The 18,125-nt window shown below is 42.8% G+C and overlaps 1 protein-coding gene across 6 annotated transcripts in view; it reads right to left on the bottom strand.

Annotated features, from left to right (window-relative positions):
• Positions 1 to 18,125, bottom strand: part of KMT2A (lysine methyltransferase 2A) — a 50,087-nt gene that overhangs the window by 20,070 nt on the left and 11,892 nt on the right. For 5 of the 6 annotated variants that reach the window (XR_012651568.1, XM_075035201.1, XM_075035197.1 and 2 more), the window contains exons 2-18: positions 17,100 to 17,169; positions 13,158 to 15,826; positions 11,678 to 11,855; positions 11,044 to 11,278; positions 9,733 to 9,797; positions 8,555 to 8,926; positions 7,866 to 7,939; positions 7,076 to 7,204; positions 6,102 to 6,215; positions 4,753 to 4,899; positions 4,382 to 4,477; positions 3,464 to 3,584; positions 2,543 to 2,656; positions 2,013 to 2,197; positions 1,268 to 1,441; positions 344 to 454; positions 22 to 95 (exon numbers count right to left, since the gene is read on the bottom strand). Coding sequence is in view for 5 of the 6 variants with exons in the window: in XM_075035201.1 (XP_074891302.1) it covers positions 22 to 95; positions 344 to 454; positions 1,268 to 1,441; positions 2,013 to 2,197; positions 2,543 to 2,656; positions 3,464 to 3,584; positions 4,382 to 4,477; positions 4,753 to 4,899; positions 6,102 to 6,215; positions 7,076 to 7,204; positions 7,866 to 7,939; positions 8,555 to 8,926; positions 9,733 to 9,797; positions 11,044 to 11,278; positions 11,678 to 11,855; positions 13,158 to 15,826; positions 17,100 to 17,169 (4,928 nt within the window). In the remaining variant the exon portion in view is untranslated. The remainder of the gene's footprint in view (positions 1 to 21; positions 96 to 343; positions 455 to 1,267; positions 1,442 to 2,012; positions 2,198 to 2,542; positions 2,657 to 3,463; positions 3,585 to 4,381; positions 4,478 to 4,752; positions 4,900 to 6,101; positions 6,216 to 7,075; positions 7,205 to 7,865; positions 7,940 to 8,554; positions 8,927 to 9,732; positions 9,798 to 11,043; positions 11,279 to 11,677; positions 11,856 to 13,157; positions 15,827 to 17,099; positions 17,170 to 18,125) is intronic. The other variant, XM_075035198.1, reaches the window with a different exon arrangement.

Genomic DNA, 18,125 nt, shown 5'->3' with positions numbered 1-18,125 from the left:
GGACACAGAACAATTACTTACTTGCTTGTTACTTTATTTGGCTCCCAAAATCTGGACTTTTTTACACTAAACCATGGAAAAACACGCTCCATTTGCTGAAGGAAAACAACACTCCATTAGAAATGTTATACAACATACCCAAAAATTCAAAGACGTTCAGCCAAGATCTAGTGTAAATGCACAACTAGTAAGATTTCATTAACATCAACAACTCTGACAATGCATTACTTTATTCCTGGAAATACCCAAGCAATGGTAAGCGTGACGGACCCTTTGGATTCCAACAGCAACAAGCAGTGGTATGATACCAAGCAGATTTCAAAATAACTGTAGTCCAGCTCACCCGAATAAAGAAGGACTTGACCATGCTATTGGCTTTCTTAACTTCCGGCTGCCCTCCATCAGAATTAATGGCTGCTTGAATTATCTTCACAATATCATCGCTAAAATCCAACTACAAGAAAGTCACAAAATTTCACATTAACAGGATTGTCTCTTGTACAGATACACCATCCACTAATTAAGGCATCAAATGAGCATGCAGATGACTAGAAGACTGAACCAGAGCATTGACTTAAAAGCAGAAAAATAACTTGGCTGTAAAGAAACAAGCAGCCCTGTGCACTTGCAAACTGGCTGATAGAACTGGCTCATAACTGTTCACTTCTTCCTTCTACCAGGAGTTGACTGCCGACCGATTTTAAATCGGCTAAGCTAGCTACCTCACAAGGATTTGGCCAAACTCTGGCAACAGCACGTTTGCCTAGCACTTTGCAATATACAGTCTTCCTCAAGATTACAGGCTCCATAAGGAAAAAAGAGGAAAAGGCTTCTCCTTACAAAGAAAACCGACTTGGTCAGCATTTGCATTTTGTATAAATGACCCCTAAAGACATCATCCCTCCACACGTGAATTATTAGTTTCCAGATAACTGACTACCATCAGTGTCATCTGGCTAGGCCTTCAGTTAGAATTTGCACGTGAAGGATGACCTCTCCTGTTTCCATCAACATAAACGTCTGACTAAGAGCAAAAGGGGTTTAACCAAGTGTCTCTGCTGGTTGGAGAGCGCCATACAACAGTGTAAAATACATGTCTTTGAGCCAACATTAACATGAGCGCCCGCCAGAATTATTTTTAGGAGAATGTTAACCTGTTTCCTTGTTCATAAAGAAAAGGCTTAAGCACACTCACTTATAAACACCACGGGTCATAAGCCATTCATAGGATCTATTATTAGAGCAGAACACTAAAACTTCGACATACCACGGAAGTGTAACCTCCTTGATCCATTTTTCTTTTCACTCCTTCCAGATCCAGAGGTTGCTGCTCCTCCTGCTTACTGACTTCTGTTAGGACAGGTGGATCGGGACCTTCAGGAGAGCTTCTGGATGGGATACTCTCTTCTGTCTCGGGATTTAAATCAGGCGGTTTTGCTGCCTGTTAACATCAGCAACCAGAGTGACATTGGCTATTGAAGTGTAGCTGCTACTCATGACACTCCCATGCACATTTATCAGCCCAGAGATTCTTGCTAACATGAAAGGAGACTCAAGTTCTGAATTCCTGTCCAAAACGTAGGGACAAAAATGAAAAGCTCTTAACCAGCTTTCTGCTGCTGACTTGTAAGGCACACAGCAGAGCAGAGTGATCACCTATAAGGATCAAACTCATTTTTCAGAAGTCTCATTTCTGAACATATATTTCAAGACTAAGATCCTGTTCTTCTGTCAAAAAAGCACCTTCACCATCACAGAGCTAAATCCTCCCACTCCTTAAAGAACGTTACCCTATTTTTTTCTTTTAGCTTCACAAGTCATATCATAAATACCCACTTCTTTGTTTCCGTAGGGAAGAACAAAAGAAAGAAAACAAAAATCACAGTACATATTGCTCTAAGTATGATAAAGACATTTTTGCAGTATGATGCATAGCAACACCAGAATTCAACTGAATGCCAGGCGACACTTCATGCCAGCATATATTAACAGGATGCAAGGCTCCAGCTTACCTGTCGATACCGCAGCAAGTGGCTAGTAGTTCTAGAATTCAACAGGGCTGTTAAAACCTGCTTTAAGGAAACCTGCAGCTCCTTTTCCAGTGCCAGGCGCCACTCTGCAGGATGCTGCTCTGTACAGTTAATGCAGGTGTATGCTACGCTCTCAGGCAAGTTAGAGAGTATCTCATACATTTCATCTGGAGACAAAAAAAATAAAGTAACAATCTGAACTGCTTTACTGAAGGATGAACATAGGGAAAAACACCTACTCTGCACTTACTGTCTAACGGAAACACTTTTCACATAACAAAAGCATCTTGTGCTACTAACTGAGTGATACTGCAATTGAGGCAAGTCCTGCACTTTCAGGATGTCACTGACATTAGTACTGGTTTACCTGTAGCCACTCTATAGGTATTTTTCAGGTTGGTCACAACAGGTGAGGGTGTTAACGTTAACATGGTAGAAAGTTCCAGAACTGGATTGCTTTGGTCTACTCACTGCCCCATGTTAAGTACTGAGAAGACAAGGATTTGCCTTACCAGAAAGGTTTTCACATTTGGAGTGGACCCAGCGGTCGCATTTCCCACACTGCATCATCTTGCTCTCATAGTCGTCATCATCGTAGCATTTGTCACAGAGAGGACAAAAATTTCCTGCAAACAAGATGTGATTTTTATCAGAAGTTCAGCTTCCACACAGAGACGTCAAAGGCTAGGTGGTTACCTACTAGTGCGCTAAGGAAGCAGCTCTCTGAAAAACCCCACCAATAAGCTGCCAATACAGTTACATCTAACTTTTACAACACTGCAAACAACAGCCACAAAAATAACCTGCTTGGAAGACCACTGACTACTCCAGAATTTCATTACTGGGTACCCATTTTTTGGGGGGTAGTGAGGCTAACAAAATACTATATGCAATTACCTTTACAGAGTAAAACAAAAGGACAAAGATGACATACAGGCAAGAAATTAGGTGGAATAGTCAAGACTTTCTATACTGAGATTTTTCCCCAGAATGCCACTCCTAGATTCAAAGGTGTCACATACAGTAACTATCACAAGAAGGAACAACCACTTGACAATAGGGACCTTGTTGCTTTTAAGTCAGGAGTCCTTTAAAATGTCTTTTTCTCAACTGCTACTTGAAACCCCAGGCCAACAGGTGTGTAACAATTGCTTTATGTGGTGTAGTGTTTAAATTCTGGAAGCCTCAAACTCTTGACAGTACCCCAGTGGTGACTTTTGTTAGCCACTGTAAAATTTAAGAGCCTGGCTTTCCTACAGAAAGGTATTACATGTGCTTTCATGCTTGACCCTAACACCAGCTTTCACTCCTGTATGTACCATGACAAGCTCACCTGCCCTGCAGGCCCTCTGTTCGCTCTACACTGACACTGCCTAATGCAAAACTGAACATCTGAAGAGGCTCCTGCTGTAAAGAATCACAACTTTATGTACCTTTAGCAAAGAGTTTGGCACAATCATGACACAGCGAGAAGTCATGAGACCATTGCGCATCCCACCCTTTGCCTGGTGTTGTCGATCCACAGCTCTTGCAGCGAACACATTTGGTACATATCTGGAAAAGGAACATGTTTGGCAAGAGTTACTTGCTTTTATATCCAGTAGTTTCTGTTCTTCAGTCCTAACAACACATTTCATAGTGTTTATTATTTAATGAGTCAGAATAAGGAGTTTCAAATACCAGAACTTTCACTAAAATACCACAACTTTCACTCCCTTCATGGTAGGATGCTGATGATGCAATAAGAAAAAAATGAAAATAAATCACAGCATAGTTATTCAGTCCTTCGTATTTGCACTGAAGAAACTATCACCTTTCCCTTCACGTAAAACAACAGCACACATAGTTGTGGCATTTCTTCTGACCTAAAATATGAAGTCTTATTTTAACAGTTTTCCAACTCTGAGGATATAGTAGTAGAACACACTTAAAAACTGTTAGTAACAAATACACTGTAGGCAAAGCTTTCACATTTGTTTAGAACAAAAACTTGAAAGACACAAAATAGTGCATTAATCCAAACTGTCTCTCAATACCAGTATCAACTGGTAAGTTTGTTAACAAAGTAAATGCTTCCATTCTAAAGAGCTGCTTCTGTGTTCTGGGACTATAATCAGAAGAATTAAGACAACTAAAAAAGCTGTAATCCCTTTAAAAATCCTGCTTGTTCAGAGCCTTATCAACAACCCACCTCATTATCTATTTCCAAATGTACCTTCCAATGCAATAGGCACCCTGAGTTAAAAGGCTAAACGATTGCATCAGAGCAAGCAATCTGCAGAGCTCTGGCCTGTGGTGTTACGATCGGTCAACAAGCAAATTACCCAAAAAAAGAAATCAAAATCCCTCACCCAAACTTTCTTTTTCTTGGTGGGTTTTGTTGGGTAGTTTGGGCCCAGGCACTCAGGGTGATAGCTGTTTCGGCACTTGTTACACTCCAGCAACTGCTACGAGAATAAGAGGAAAAAGCATTGGAACAGAGACCCTTTGAAGGGATGCAAAGTCCTGGACATTTTTGTTTTATGTTGGATCCCCCATTTGGGGCAACAGGAAGAAGAATGGAATGAAGCGACTCGAGAGGCATTCTCCCCAGCGCACAGTGGCGCTCACGCAGAGACCCTGCACTTCCATGCTTCCCGGTACATGCTCACTAGCTGAGCTCTGAGCGAGAGAAGCTCTGGGAGCAGCGCAGGGGAGTGCCTGTCGGGCGGTTTGGGGGTACCTTGGTGGCCTGGTGCTGTCTCCCACACACGTGGCAGAACTTGCAGCGACGGCAGCACCAGTTTTCCAGCTGGTCCTCCAGGGGCCGCTCGCTCTCCTCTAAGCAGAACTTGTGGAAAGGCTCACAACAGACCTGACAATACACAAACTGCAAGGGGGGAGAGGGAGGTTTTAGCAAGTCAGAAGCTGCTCTGAAGTCCCAAACAAGCCCCCTCGCGCTCCGAACTACTTCGAATTCTGCTTTACAACTGACAGAACAAGGACTTCTACTGGCATATTTTAGGAGGGAAACTGTGTGCGTACTTCAGACAACCCAAACACATGCTCGTCCACCCAGACTAGGCATCTAGCAGCAAAGGGGAGTCTGGTACCTGCTACTTAAGTGTTCTGAGTACTGGCAAAGGCCTATAGGGTTCTTCAGGCTCTCCCTCCCTCGCTGTAACACAAGCCAACCGCACCAGAAGAAACACTCAGTGCAAAAGGAAGGGACATGCAGAGCAGAGAGACACATCTCCCCCCCCGTTCAGCTTAGGTGACCCATGCGAAAGCTCTTCTAATTTCTACGTATCCCCTACAAGGCTGGCCATACTAGAAAAAGAACTATCCTCAGGGCACAAACACCACAGGCTCACAGGGGACATTTGAACTGTTTGTCCCCTTGAGCAACCTGACTGAGAAGGGGATGGCTCCATGCCCCACTGGACCTTCATGGTCCTTCAAGTGCACTGATGTCCACATACAGAACTTAACAACCCCCCCTTTCCCCAAGTATTGTTCACTCATCGTAACCAAGCCTTTTCTAGAGCGCTAGCATCACCTTCCCAGGACAGCTGGTCTGAAGATGTTGAGAAGGCACCTATCTATACCTGGAAACGCATTAAACACATCTTAATCCAGCTCTTTATGCAGCACCAGAATCTCTCCAGTCACGTTTCAGTAATGGTTTGCAGCTCTCAGCAGATACAGACATACCTGGGAAAGTCAACGCTGCCTAACGCCCTTTAACATTATCAGGCAGTCTTTTTTATTTCAAGTTAAAAGAAAGCAAAGCCCCTGCTTTACATCAGATGTAGGATTCCAAATTAAGAGGAGACATGGGTGCTCTCAGATACGCTATTCTTTAAGCCTAATACAGTTCACCTCCAAAGTAAGCACCGCAGAAGTTTCCAAACCGATTTTAAATACCTTGCATTTTAGTATCTTGGGACCAAGTTTAGCAAGGACAGATTTACAGGTATTATTTTAGTTTCTTCTGGATTAAGGTCACGATATTTTTTATTTTTATTTATTTATTTTTGTAACAACATGGTGCTGTAACTAAGTCATCAACAGCAGAACACAATGCTTTACCTCCACATGTCCACTGCTGGCACAGAGAAAACAGACCACCCTGGGAGTAATAGGTACCGAGGTGACGATGCCTAACCCACCCATCTCCCAAACATTCTCCACTTCACAGTCCTCCTGAAAGTACAAAAGGATACATCACCATGCAGAATAAGGCAATACAACATCAGTATAAAGTGCTCACATTGATTGCTGCTTTATACACTCTGTGCCTGTGATTAAGTGGTCTCAAACTGAAATCATTTCAACTTCTATCTTGGTCTACTTTATAGTGTATATTGGAATAGTCACATCTCAGCGCTGTTCTTGCCAAGAGAGCTCAATAATACACTAGCCTTCCTTCTACGGAAAGCAAGCCTAAGGAACCAGACAAAGTTTTTCACGATTGCACAATTATTACTAAAAGTGAAATTTCAGAAGAATTATACTTTATTAAAGCTCCATATTTGTATAAAACACTTATGAGATCTCACTATAATCTCCAGTATCAACACTTATAGATGGACTGAAAAATTATTAGGAAAATATTATCTTTTATTATTTCAACACTGTTGTTCAAAAAAGTACATGATTTATCACTTTAAAACCCCAGATATACCCCAAATGTTGTGAATTACAAGTTACTAACATTTTCCCCAAATCTTGTTGGCTCAAGTTGTGGTAAGGTTTTATAGTTCCATCTTAATGGAATAATTCTTCATAAACCTCAAATTCTTGCTCATCCTCACACATTGACAGTTAAGGTTTTAAAGCTTTAAGTGTCTCTTCATCCAGTACTCTAATTATAAGACAAAAAAGGCATAACAAGCTTCTAAAAATCAACCGAGTGACTTGTCATGAAGGCTCCTATTTGCAGTTCTCTCTGAATGGTAACAGACACACAAACTTAGAAGTCACTGCCAGCACTCTTGAGGGACTCTAGTTCCAGTGTTTAGAGCCAGGTAACATTCAAATACTTAAAACATTTTGTCCTCTACCTTGAAATCCACTCGGATTCTGTGGACTCCATCTGTAGGTGGCTTTTGCTTGGAACTGCTTCCATTAGTCAGAGTGCTGAGCAAATTCAGCGTGCTGCTTTCTGGCTTGCTTATAGGAGGGGGCTTTTCCTAGTCAAGTAAAGGAGCCTGCATTAATCCCAACCCCAAACGTTAAAACTTAACCAGTAATTATATTAAATGCCGTAGATAATTCACAGACAAAACCCCCAAACCATCACAGAATTAATGAGTGTGTGAAAGTTGCAAGAAAGTAACCATTCTGCCAACCATTTCTTAAGAGCATTCCACACGCAATTACATTTCTAATTCATTTTGCTGCATTTTCCTCTAACATCATGTTGTTCTCTCTCATCAGAGCGCTGGTTTTTATTTTGCTGCATTGGGGAAACTCTGGGTGTAATTAGTCCCTGTGCACTTCTCCCTCAGATTTAAATAAGACAATTTTTTTTTGGGGGGTGGGGTGGTGGTTTGGGTTTTGGTTTTTTTTTTTTTCCATAATGGAGTTGTTTCCGAGATGAAGGTAGTTCCATTTTTTATGGAAAAGCTAGCCTCCACCCCACAATGTACAAGCCTTAGAGACAAAGTTAACATCTGCCAGGTACTTTGGTATCCACATATTGCCACAAGGAAAAACCTAACATCTTTAAGTACAAAAAACCAAAAAAACCCAAACAAATCTGCAAAAGGGTTAAGTAATATAGTTCTACTTTCTAGACAGAAGTTTCAGGTTCTTGAAATTTACTGACTGTGTACAAAAAACAGTATTCACCTTTTCTTTTGGTTTCTGTTTCACAGGAAAAGTTGGACGGGGAGCAATTTTTTTCTGTTTGCTTTGTTCTGTGCCTAGGAAGGGGGGAAAAATTATGAGTATTTCAAGTAACTAACAGCCACCTGTAGAGAAGAAAAGGGAAAAAAATCAGCTGGGTAATGTGCGATGAATTTTAGACTAGAATTTTTCCACTGTCTTCTGTGACTGCACCTCATCAACTATGACTTGAGCAGTCTCCTCAAGGCGTGACCAGGAGAGTTTGCTCTGCTAAAAATCTGAACCGTTCTGGGTGCAAAGTCACAGAAGTCCTGGAGCGGCCTTGTTAGTCACTGTTCATGCTGTTCTGTACTATGTGCAATAGCGGACTATGTTTTTGTAGTAAAAGATTACATCCTTGTTTCACATTCAGACTGCGAACAGTCAACAGACTTAACAATATTGAAAACCTACTTCAAGACTGCCAAGACTACGTGACTACAAATCACAATAAAAATGGCCAGTTTTCTCCCCGCCCCAATATACAGTGTAGTTCAATAAAAAGGAAGCCAGTTCTAAGCAAAATTTCCAAAATAATCTGCTGTAATTTCACTGGATCATAAAGCATTCATCAGTTTTAAAATCCAACAGCTTTTAGCGGTATTGTTACTTAACGTGACTCAAACATATTGAGGATAAACAGTCCCATTTACCTATTTCTGGCTGGGGAGTCTGCTTTTTCTTAGGCTCAGAAGTGGCAAGTTTAGGTGCTTCTTTTTTCAAAGGTCCCGAGCTTGGTGGCTGAGAAGGAGGGAGCTGTACCGGCTGGGATGTCTGCTTGCCAGTCTTTCTGGTACCAGATGCAGGGACCTGTTTTGGCTCCGACACTGGAACGGAGGAATTCCCATCCTCATGCTTTTCCTCAACAGGCTTACGAGCAGGCTCACTACACTTCTTTAAAGCATTGTCTTCTCTTGATACGATAGTCTGAGGAGTTTGCTTTTGTCCAGAGTCCAACTGGTTCTTTCCAGAATGGCTTTCTTTCTTTTCATTTGTCTTTGATTTCTTCTCTTTCTTTTTTGCAGCTAGGAAGAAGAAGCATCAATAAAGCAACACAGACAAAAAGTGTGACTTCAAAAGAGTTGCTGCTTTTTTAAAACAAGGAAACAGACACTTTGATGTCAAAATTTTGTCACTCTGTCGTACAAAAGGGTACTAAAAAAATAAAGCATTTTGTTGGTAAAATTAATGCACTTGGCTTATGTTGCAATCTGTGTTCTAATACCTCGGGCCTCTATTCTGACAGAGCAGTAAGCAAAACCCTTCTGTAGTAAAGCTGATTCAGAGCTTAACTGTGCAAAGGAGGAAGCAGACTTTGTGTGGCGAAGTTCAGGGAGTTCAAGACAGCTGCCTGACCGCTGTCACACTAACACGCAGACCTCCAGAGGTCCAGTACCAAGAATGTGGGGATTTAACAGAACATGTATGAAAGCTCACTTAAGCCTTATGTCAGAGACAAGGAGGCTCCAAGAGACGCATCAGTCCCCGTGTCACTCAGGAGCAGGCAAACCTCTGAGAAATGCCTCACCTGAAGGACAGAGGGGAGACTGACCAGCCATCAGCAGCAGCTCCCTACAAAAGGAAGGAAAAACTACAAGTCCAGTGCTGAAAGAGATAGCCACTGTCAGGGAGTACATCTGTTGCCTGCACTCACATCTCTCTTGCAACTTTCACCTGACATCAGCAGAACGGTCAGGCTCCCTTCTCAACATTTGGTTGCAGACTAACCTTTTATAAGCTTAGTGTAGCCACAATGACAGCACAAAGAGCAAAATCTAAGAGATGAAAGTTTCTCTGTTGTGCTGTACTCAAGCCAAGTCTTTTAGCCTACCTTTAGCTTGCTTCTGGAGATATGCTTTTGAAGGCATCCATTGTAGATTCTGACATTTCCTCATTCTACAAAGAAAGAATGTGTCATGAAATGAGAAGAAATATGCAGACATTAAGAGGGCAGTGTGTAAATACTCAACATGAAAAATTGAAAAAACCATTATCAATACACCCACTACCTTTTTCCAAGCAATCTTTTTTTCCCCATCCCCCTCCTCCCTACTTCAGAGATATGTAAAATAAACTTCTTATTCTCCTCTGTACTTTCCTTTTGGCTTTCTACACTCTCAACACAGTTTTGAGGTTAATAAAACTGCTTACGTAACAACACTTTCACTAGTAAATCCCCCATCAATTCCATTTCCTAGATTTGAGAAGTATCACCCTACTTCCAAGAGCTCTAAGAAACCACATCAAACTCTCTCAACTGTAGGTTTTACATAGTCCAAACTGTGGCCATTTCAGACAAAAAGCAGTTACTTTTGAAGTGGTATTGGATTAGGTGACCAAGCCTTTTTTCAAGCATTCAACTTGATTTCCTATTTTTCTTATGTTTAGCGTATGATGTCCTCTGTAAGTTGGGCTAGGCTTTGTTTCTGCCTTCATTCTTTTAGCAGGGCCTGTGGTTTTGATCCCTAGCCCAAGGCCTGGGCAAAGCTGCTAAGAGCGAGACTCTTTACGGATTGTAGTCTGCAGAGTGTTTTCACACAGATGAGCACTACACAGCAATCCGCACAACTATGCTTTATAAATAGCTTTCATACCACAACAGTCTTTACTTGTGCCTTTCAACTTCAGTTGCTGTCTTTTCAGACAGATTATCTAGTCTGGTGAAGTCAAGTTAATGCAGCAATTTAAAAAAACAAGAGACATCTTTGTTATATGAAGTGTACATACACCAGATAAACATCATCTTGAAAACACAAGCTCTTAATAAACACAATTTGGGAGAATAACAGATCAATATTTATGTACACATTGCCTTCCTTGTAAAAACCCATACTGCCTAATGACAGCCACTGGTCTCATACCAAATGCTTTTCAATGCTATGCCAGTTTTGTCAAACAGGGGAGAACAAACCAGAAGTGAACTTCAGAGAAAGAGCTCGTAACAAGCACACCTTGAATCACGATCTTGACTCTTCAACTACACTGTTTTCAATCCCCTGCCGCCATCCAGCCTCAACCCAGGGCAAATTCACTCAAAGCCTGTGCTACAGGGTTAATCTGCCATTCCCTGTCCCCAAGTGTGGGTGTGCTTATCCCACTCAGCACAGGGATTAGCTGAACAATTTCTCAGACACACACTTACTTGCAGCACTGCTTCTTTATATTGCGCCCACCAAACTTGGGTTTGTCTAGACAGTTAGTACAGACACCACAGTCCTCTGGAACTTGACAGCCAGAACACTGCCCACAGCGCCTTGAGCGTCGGCCCTTCTTCACTGGAGGTTCTTGCTGTGCCTTGTTTCTGGTAACCGGCTTAATTGGCTTGATAGGTGGAGCAAGGGGTTCAGCCTCTTCTGAGCCAGCTATCGATGACTTATCTATCAAAACAAATTTCTAATGTGAATTCACTGATATCAAAGAAGGTTTCAGGAACATCTAATTTGCTAATGGGATTTATTCCATTAAGCGTAAGTTCATCTGCAGAGCCACACAAGGGGTGCATGTAAGCGTGTATGTATACACACATATGTACATGTACAGATGTATACGTACACACACCCCCACCTCAGCAGAACAAAAGTTTAGTGCAGAACACGTGTTTATAACAATTACCAATGGTTAAGAGGATTAACCCTGTTTGAGGGCCATTGTAACGGAGAGCCCAGAGCTGTTTAACATACTTTCCCTTGTTAATCACTTGAAGTCCTCATTTTAAGCAGTCAACAAAAGCTGACTTTGTATGAATCCACAGACGAAAATTAAAAATCTTAACGCACCATCATTCCCCATGGAAGACAGTATCTTCTCCCGTTCTTCCCATGGTAAGGCACTCAGAGTGGGCATGTCATCAGGAAACACTGCTCGCTTGCGGCCCAGCGCAACAGCTGCTCTCCTGCAAACATGTTTTATTCGTGGTCCTCGGACTGATGTTTCTGACGAATCACTCTCTTGTCCCTAGGTTTCAGAACGTGAGAACAGACAGTATTCGTAAGAAAGATACCAAAATGAGGCTGGGAAGCATGCAATGGAAACTTCTAAACAACCTAATAAGAGTTAAATTGTATCTTAGCTTGCACATTGTAAGAATTGGGATAAAAATAAAGACTCTCAGCCTTCTAAGCCTCGGTTACCCGAGGGGATAAACTCAAACGAACAAGAGGTTTTACTCATTCAGAATTACAAGCTAAGTTTCTCCCTGCTACTGGAAAGCAGACTTGCTCATGAAGCTGTGTTATCAAGAAATCAGTATCACAAAAATCAGAGGTGACTGGAATTAGAGTACACTCAGTGCTAACTGACCCAGCAGAAGCCAGATGTAAATCCAGCTATTTGATAGCTTTGTAGCTGCTGGCCTTTAAGATGAGGGGCTAAAAGACATGCAGCATTTTAGTGCAGTTTTCCAAGTTTCCATCATAGAATTCTGAAACATTTCCGACTAAAAGAAATCCTCCAAGCAGGTAATTGTGAGGGCCTGGGCTTCTTCTATAACCAGGCCAGACATACAGAAGCACGCACTTCTTCATTTCAGAGACAAAGGCTTCAGCCTTTTCTATTTAAAATATGCGCTAGTGACCTTCAACACTAGTGCCATTAAGGAAAGTAAAAGTTCAAATAAAAAGGAAGTAGTCTCTGAAAGTGTATTTCACCTACCTTTCTGGCAGCTAAAGAAGGCTGCAGAAAAGGGTGGTTTTGGGGTGGGGGAGAGGGAAGAGAGGAAAGCGGTAGGAAGCAGTCCCCCAATCAGATGCAAAATCCCAATGGATTTTACTCCTGCCCATAAGTGACAGACCATCACTGTGTAAAGTTAAAAAAACAGAGAGACCAAGACCAACTTTATCTTCAGAAGCCAGCTTTATGCTCAAGAAGGGCCTACAAGAAACATCGAGGCCGAGACAGACTACTGTGGTTTGCTGGAACCGTGCTTTTAAGAGTGAGTACTACTACTCTAGATGATCACTTTGCTTAGATTTATTCAGAGAAACCCAATAAGCAGCTATGCCGTACTGATCTCTAAAAATGCACACAGCTCCCCCCTGAGCTGACTACACAGCAGCTCCCTCTCCCCCTCAGCTTCTGCCCAGGGCTTCTCGTTCTTTGGATCGTTTGCCATCTGTTGCACTAACAGCTGCTTAGCTTGGCACGTTAATTCTTCACGCTTAGGATATGAAAGCTACTTGTGACTCTCAACGCAAGTTCAAAATAAGATGCACTCTACAAAAAAACCCCAAGCAAAACCAAATTCGGAAAAAGGAATACCTGTGCTTTTGGCTGATCTGCTTGTTTGAGGGACTTGCTCTTCTCAATCTTGTACAGCTGGGCTTTTGCCTTTTTCAGAAGACTGGCCACCCTCTTGTCAGTCATTGGCAGTTTGTCTGCTTGAGCCAACATAGAGCTGATGGAGGAAGCGGAATGTTTAACAGTGCTTGACGAAGGAGCAGAAAGACGCAGGGCTTTTTCCTTCTCCAAAGACGGCACAGCAGGGCTGAGGTCCAGATCTGATTTGTCTAACCCCCCTCTACCTTTCTTGGACGTTTTGGTTTTGATGGCTGCCGTCTCTACCAGAGCAGCAGTGGAAACGTCTGCCGTGGGATCTAATGCTGTAGCCTTCTTCCGCCCGGCAGTTTTTTTGGCAGATGATGATGCTGCAACGTCTTCGCTGACAACTTTTTCTTTGGGCATTTTACCTACAGGAAACAAAGCAGAGCTACTCTGAATTTCTGACCCTTTTCTCCTTTTCTCTTTCCTTGACTCTCGTTTGTTCTCCTTTTCTCTCTCTCTGTCTTTCTCTCTGCTCTTGTCTTTCTCCAGGCTTTTATCAGCGTCTTTATCTTTGGAGGGTTCCTCTGCTGCCCTGTCCTTGTTTCTGCCTCTCTCTGTCTGGGGACTTGACGTGAACCAGGGGAAGAGAGGAGTAGGGCTACTAGATGAGAAAGGCTCTGCCGGAGTGCTAGTCTGCTTCCTCGGTCTCTGGCTTCTTTCTGCTGATTCCCCAGACTGTGTTAGGGAATGGGAAGGAAAAGTAAAAGTTGAATTTAAGGCACTAGTGGCAAGAGAACTAACAGAAATGCTAGTTAATGAGGAAGAGACAGAAGACTGCGGGGTGAGAGTTGTCAGGTCAGAGGTACTAAGTCTCCCGCTTCTCGTCCTCATGGAGTGCGAAGGAGATCTGGGTTCCGATCGGATGGGGCTAAACACTCTCCTCTTCCGCTTCCGAGAGGAGACACCTGTTGCAGAGGTCCCTGTAGTGGTGCGACCAACCGACGAGGGCAGAGTTACAGATTCAAAGATCCTGGAGTGGGCCTCGCTCGGTGTGAATCTGGGCGCTCTCAGCAGAGGACTTCTCTTGTGCATATCAAACCTTGTTCCAGAGTGAAGAGAAAACAGACGTGCTGGAGCTGTTGCACCTGGCGTTGAGAAGCCAGACGCAAAGCCAACGTCCTCCGGCGTCAGCGGTGGGGGTCTAAAGTTATCGAATATTGGTTTGCGAATAAGACCCTCTTTGGCATATTTTGCTGATGAGAAGTACTGTGGTTCTGACCTGGAATGCTTCAGGGAGGTCCACCTAAACGTTGGCTCTCGCAGTATTGACTTACGTTTCTCTTGCATCGGTGCAGCAGAAGCAGGAAGAAAGGGTGAGGCTAATGGTATGGTAGGCGGCATAAGCCAAGGGGTATGGTCCGAAATGCTGGAAGCAGGCTGCAGCGGTGGCGGGGGAGTGAGCAAAGGGGGAGGAGGAGAGGAAGAGGACTGCTGCTGTGGCACGCTTGGTAAGGCTGACAGCTTTTTAGCTGTCCTCTGGCCAAAACTTCTTTCTGTTATCGAAAATCTTCTGTTTCTCCTATCGCTGTTATCATTTTCAGGGGACTGAGAAACAGGCAATGGTGCATGAACTTCTGGAGTATTGCTTCGCTCCTCAGAAAGAGCCTGCATCTCCTCAGAAGCCTGGGAGTCTGTAGATGTATCCACGCTGGGGCTACTGGACCGCGAGGAGTCCGAAGACATCTGAGACGAATGCTGAGAAGCGGCGCTGGACTTTTCACTGGAGCCACAAGATGTAGCGCTGAACCTGCTGTTTGGTGTGGATTCTAGTCTGGATATTTTAATAGGAGGATCGTAGTCTTCATCCTCAATGAACCGTTTGGGTGTTTTAATAATCCGTGAAGAGATAGCACTCACAACCGGCATGATGAACTGTCGGATATTTTTGAGCTGGGTTCTCCCCTTCCTGCCCTGCAGTTTGGCGGCTTCTTTCTCAATCTTTTTTTGTGCTCCCTTTTTAGCCCTCTGCAAGAGTTGCTTAGCAATTGTGGCATCTGTCCTTTTGGTGGAAGGTATAATCCTAACAGGCTTAATCCTGCGTGGACTCTGTCTGACAGCAGTCTTCTCTTCTTTCGTAAGAGGTGGCGTGCCATCCTTTTCTTTGCGAATCCTTTGGGGTTTCTCCAGCTGTGAGTTTATGACTAAGGTTGAGGAAGTCTTTAAACGTTCAGAGGACGGTGGCCTACCTCTCCTGCGCACGATCTGAACGCTCTTCCTCCCAATCTGAAGTTTCGCCCCAGGCTTAAATTTAGATTTCAGTGGGGAGAGCTTACTAGTTCTTAATTTCTTGATTTTAGTTGCTTGCTGAAATGTAGTGGATGGTGACCTTTTGATTTTTTTCAGACTCTCTTTTTCTTCTTTACTGCCCTTCTGAATGTCCGATGAGTCCTTTACTTGCGACAATTTGAACTTCACGCTCGTAAGCGCTGGAGGTCTTCCTCGTCTTTTTTCCCCACTCTTCAACTCCTTCTTCTTTACTTTCTCCATGGCTGTAGTTTCAGACTTGCTCGAGGGGGAACACACTGATGAAGAGTCTGACAGTACAGCTGAGCTTCGGTCAGAACTGCTCCGGGGCCTCCCGCGAGGTTTCCGTGGACTAGATTTAACTGAGAGGGAAATAGAGAATGCAGAGCACATGTTAAATTTCTCCGAGTGTTGGATCAGCATTACCCAGGTCACATAAGTATTTACTCATTATCAGTCACACTGCCCATACAAGTTGCCAAGACATTTCAGTTAATTGACAAATAAATATCAAGTTTTATCAATACATGTAAACAGTACCTTCCCAACAAACCTCTTCTCCCATATAAAATATGAAGCAGATAATTTTTTTTTTAAAACGCAAGCTTGCCTTTTCACAACAACTATATATGCGGTGGCACAAAACCACTATCAACCTAATGTTGAGAAGGAATGGTAATTCTTAAGGGCATATGCCACCTTTCAAACACATTAAAAGATTTTTAGTATTTTTTTTAAAGCAGACCACAGCTATTTGATGGGAGGCGGGGGGAAATCCTTCTTCTCTAGTACCATCCATCCACACTGCTAAGGGATAGGTCAGTAAGGCAAGAACAACGTACAGGGAGAGGTTGAAACAAGGTAATTTACTACAAAAACTGTTTTTAGCTTTGAAACACAGTTAGCACTTGGCATTACACTTTGAACCGTCAAGCAGATGTGCAAGACTTGATTACTCGCCTCTACCAATGCATTTCAATGCATACCCACCAAACCCAGCTATTCCAGTTCTGGGTCTTCACACAGCTCTGACAATGTACCTCATTCTTTGCTTGAAACACCCTATTAGCAAGGGTGTCCACAGCAGAATTTGCTCACAAGGCAAAGCTGAGTAGATCATTGTGGTTAAGGAGCAGAGAGCTGTGGTGAAAGCATTTATCAACAAGAATCTAAATCAAAGCTGAACTCATTCACTGGCAGTCCCATCATGACTTGATTCTACATCTTGAAAGTTGAGAATGCAACAACTTAGCTACAGCTTATCCTCAAGTGTTCTATATTTGTTTTGTTTCCAAAAAAGTGAAGGTTCCAGTTATAAGTGATAATGAGCCTATTGAAAGATACTGAAATATTCCAACCAGTTTTAGATCCTTACTACTAAAATAATTGCCTCTCCAAAACACTAACATGAGGTTTCAAATGCTGGTTTCATCAGCATAACTCTTTTACTCAAAGTTTCCCTCTCCCGTAACAGATCAGGTGTAAAGAGTCCAAAACTAACTGAGTTGAATCCAAAGACGGGGGTAGCTTTTATGGTGGATGAGATTTGATGGAACAAACAAACAGGAGAGGCTCAGCAAAACCATGACAAAGCAGAATACAAAGTCAACATCCAATGCTGCGACTTGAACATACCTGTTGGGGACCTGGTGGGACTTCGTACTTTGACTTCTTCATCTGAACCAAAACCTAAAAACTGTTCATCCTGCAATGAGAAAGTGGATGGAAATTTCAAGACATGGGTATTAACATTAAAATGAACTTCACTACGATCAAAGCATGAAAGGGCTCTAGAGGATTTTCCCTCCCCAAGTAACATACTGGCATTTGTTCTTCTAGCAAACAATTGCTAAAAAGGAAATACAACTTTTACATATACATATAAAGCAGCTACAGTTTACAGCTGTGGAATGATCAAAAAGAGTTATGGGGAAACAAAGGACAAGTATGTATGGAAACAAACCCTGAACGCATAAAATATGCTGCTCATATCAAACCACAAAGGTCTACTCTTAGAAGCTATTATTCAAACTACCCTAAAGACATACTCCAGCAAAAGAAGTGTTTCTGTGTTTATTTTTCTAGTACAAATGTAGACTAACTTCCTCCAAACTCATGCAAAAGCCTCTCTGGATGAGCAGAAGCCTCTGAGGTCTGTAATTCTGCCTGAGCATCCTGGAGCTCGAACAAGACCTCAAGGCTCGCTCCGGTCCCTTTCTGACAGCTTCCTTGAGGGAGGTCTCGCCACCTGCTCCCACAAGGCCCAACAGTGACGCTTATGGCCTCTGGAAGGAAAACGCATGATTTCAGGGCCTTTTTGGACCAACAGAGATAGGCATGCCTTCAGATGAATTCCATCCCATCAGCTCTGTCACACAACAACCTCCAAGCCTGGCTAAGGAACAAGTAAAAGTAGACTAAAGCTAGTGATGGGAAGACAGAGTCATCCCTAAGACGCAGGCATCATTAATACACTCCACGAGCCACAGCCTGTCATAGCACTAAATATCTAGAAACACTGCAAACTAGTAAGGTGGCAGAACAAGCTTTCTCTCAGAGGCACCAAAGCTTGTTTCCTCTCCCATGGTTCCCAGCAAAGTCACCACCAAAAAAGCATTTCTTGCTAGGGAACCACAACCTTTACCAATTGTTATATTTCAT

Source organism: Buteo buteo, chromosome 9, assembly GCF_964188355.1.
Source record: "Buteo buteo chromosome 9, bButBut1.hap1.1, whole genome shotgun sequence".
In the NCBI taxonomy this organism is placed as follows: Eukaryota; Metazoa; Chordata; class Aves; order Accipitriformes; family Accipitridae; genus Buteo; species Buteo buteo.
The sequence above is the reverse complement of the archived record's forward strand: the minus strand, read 5'-3'. Positions and strand labels throughout refer to the sequence as shown.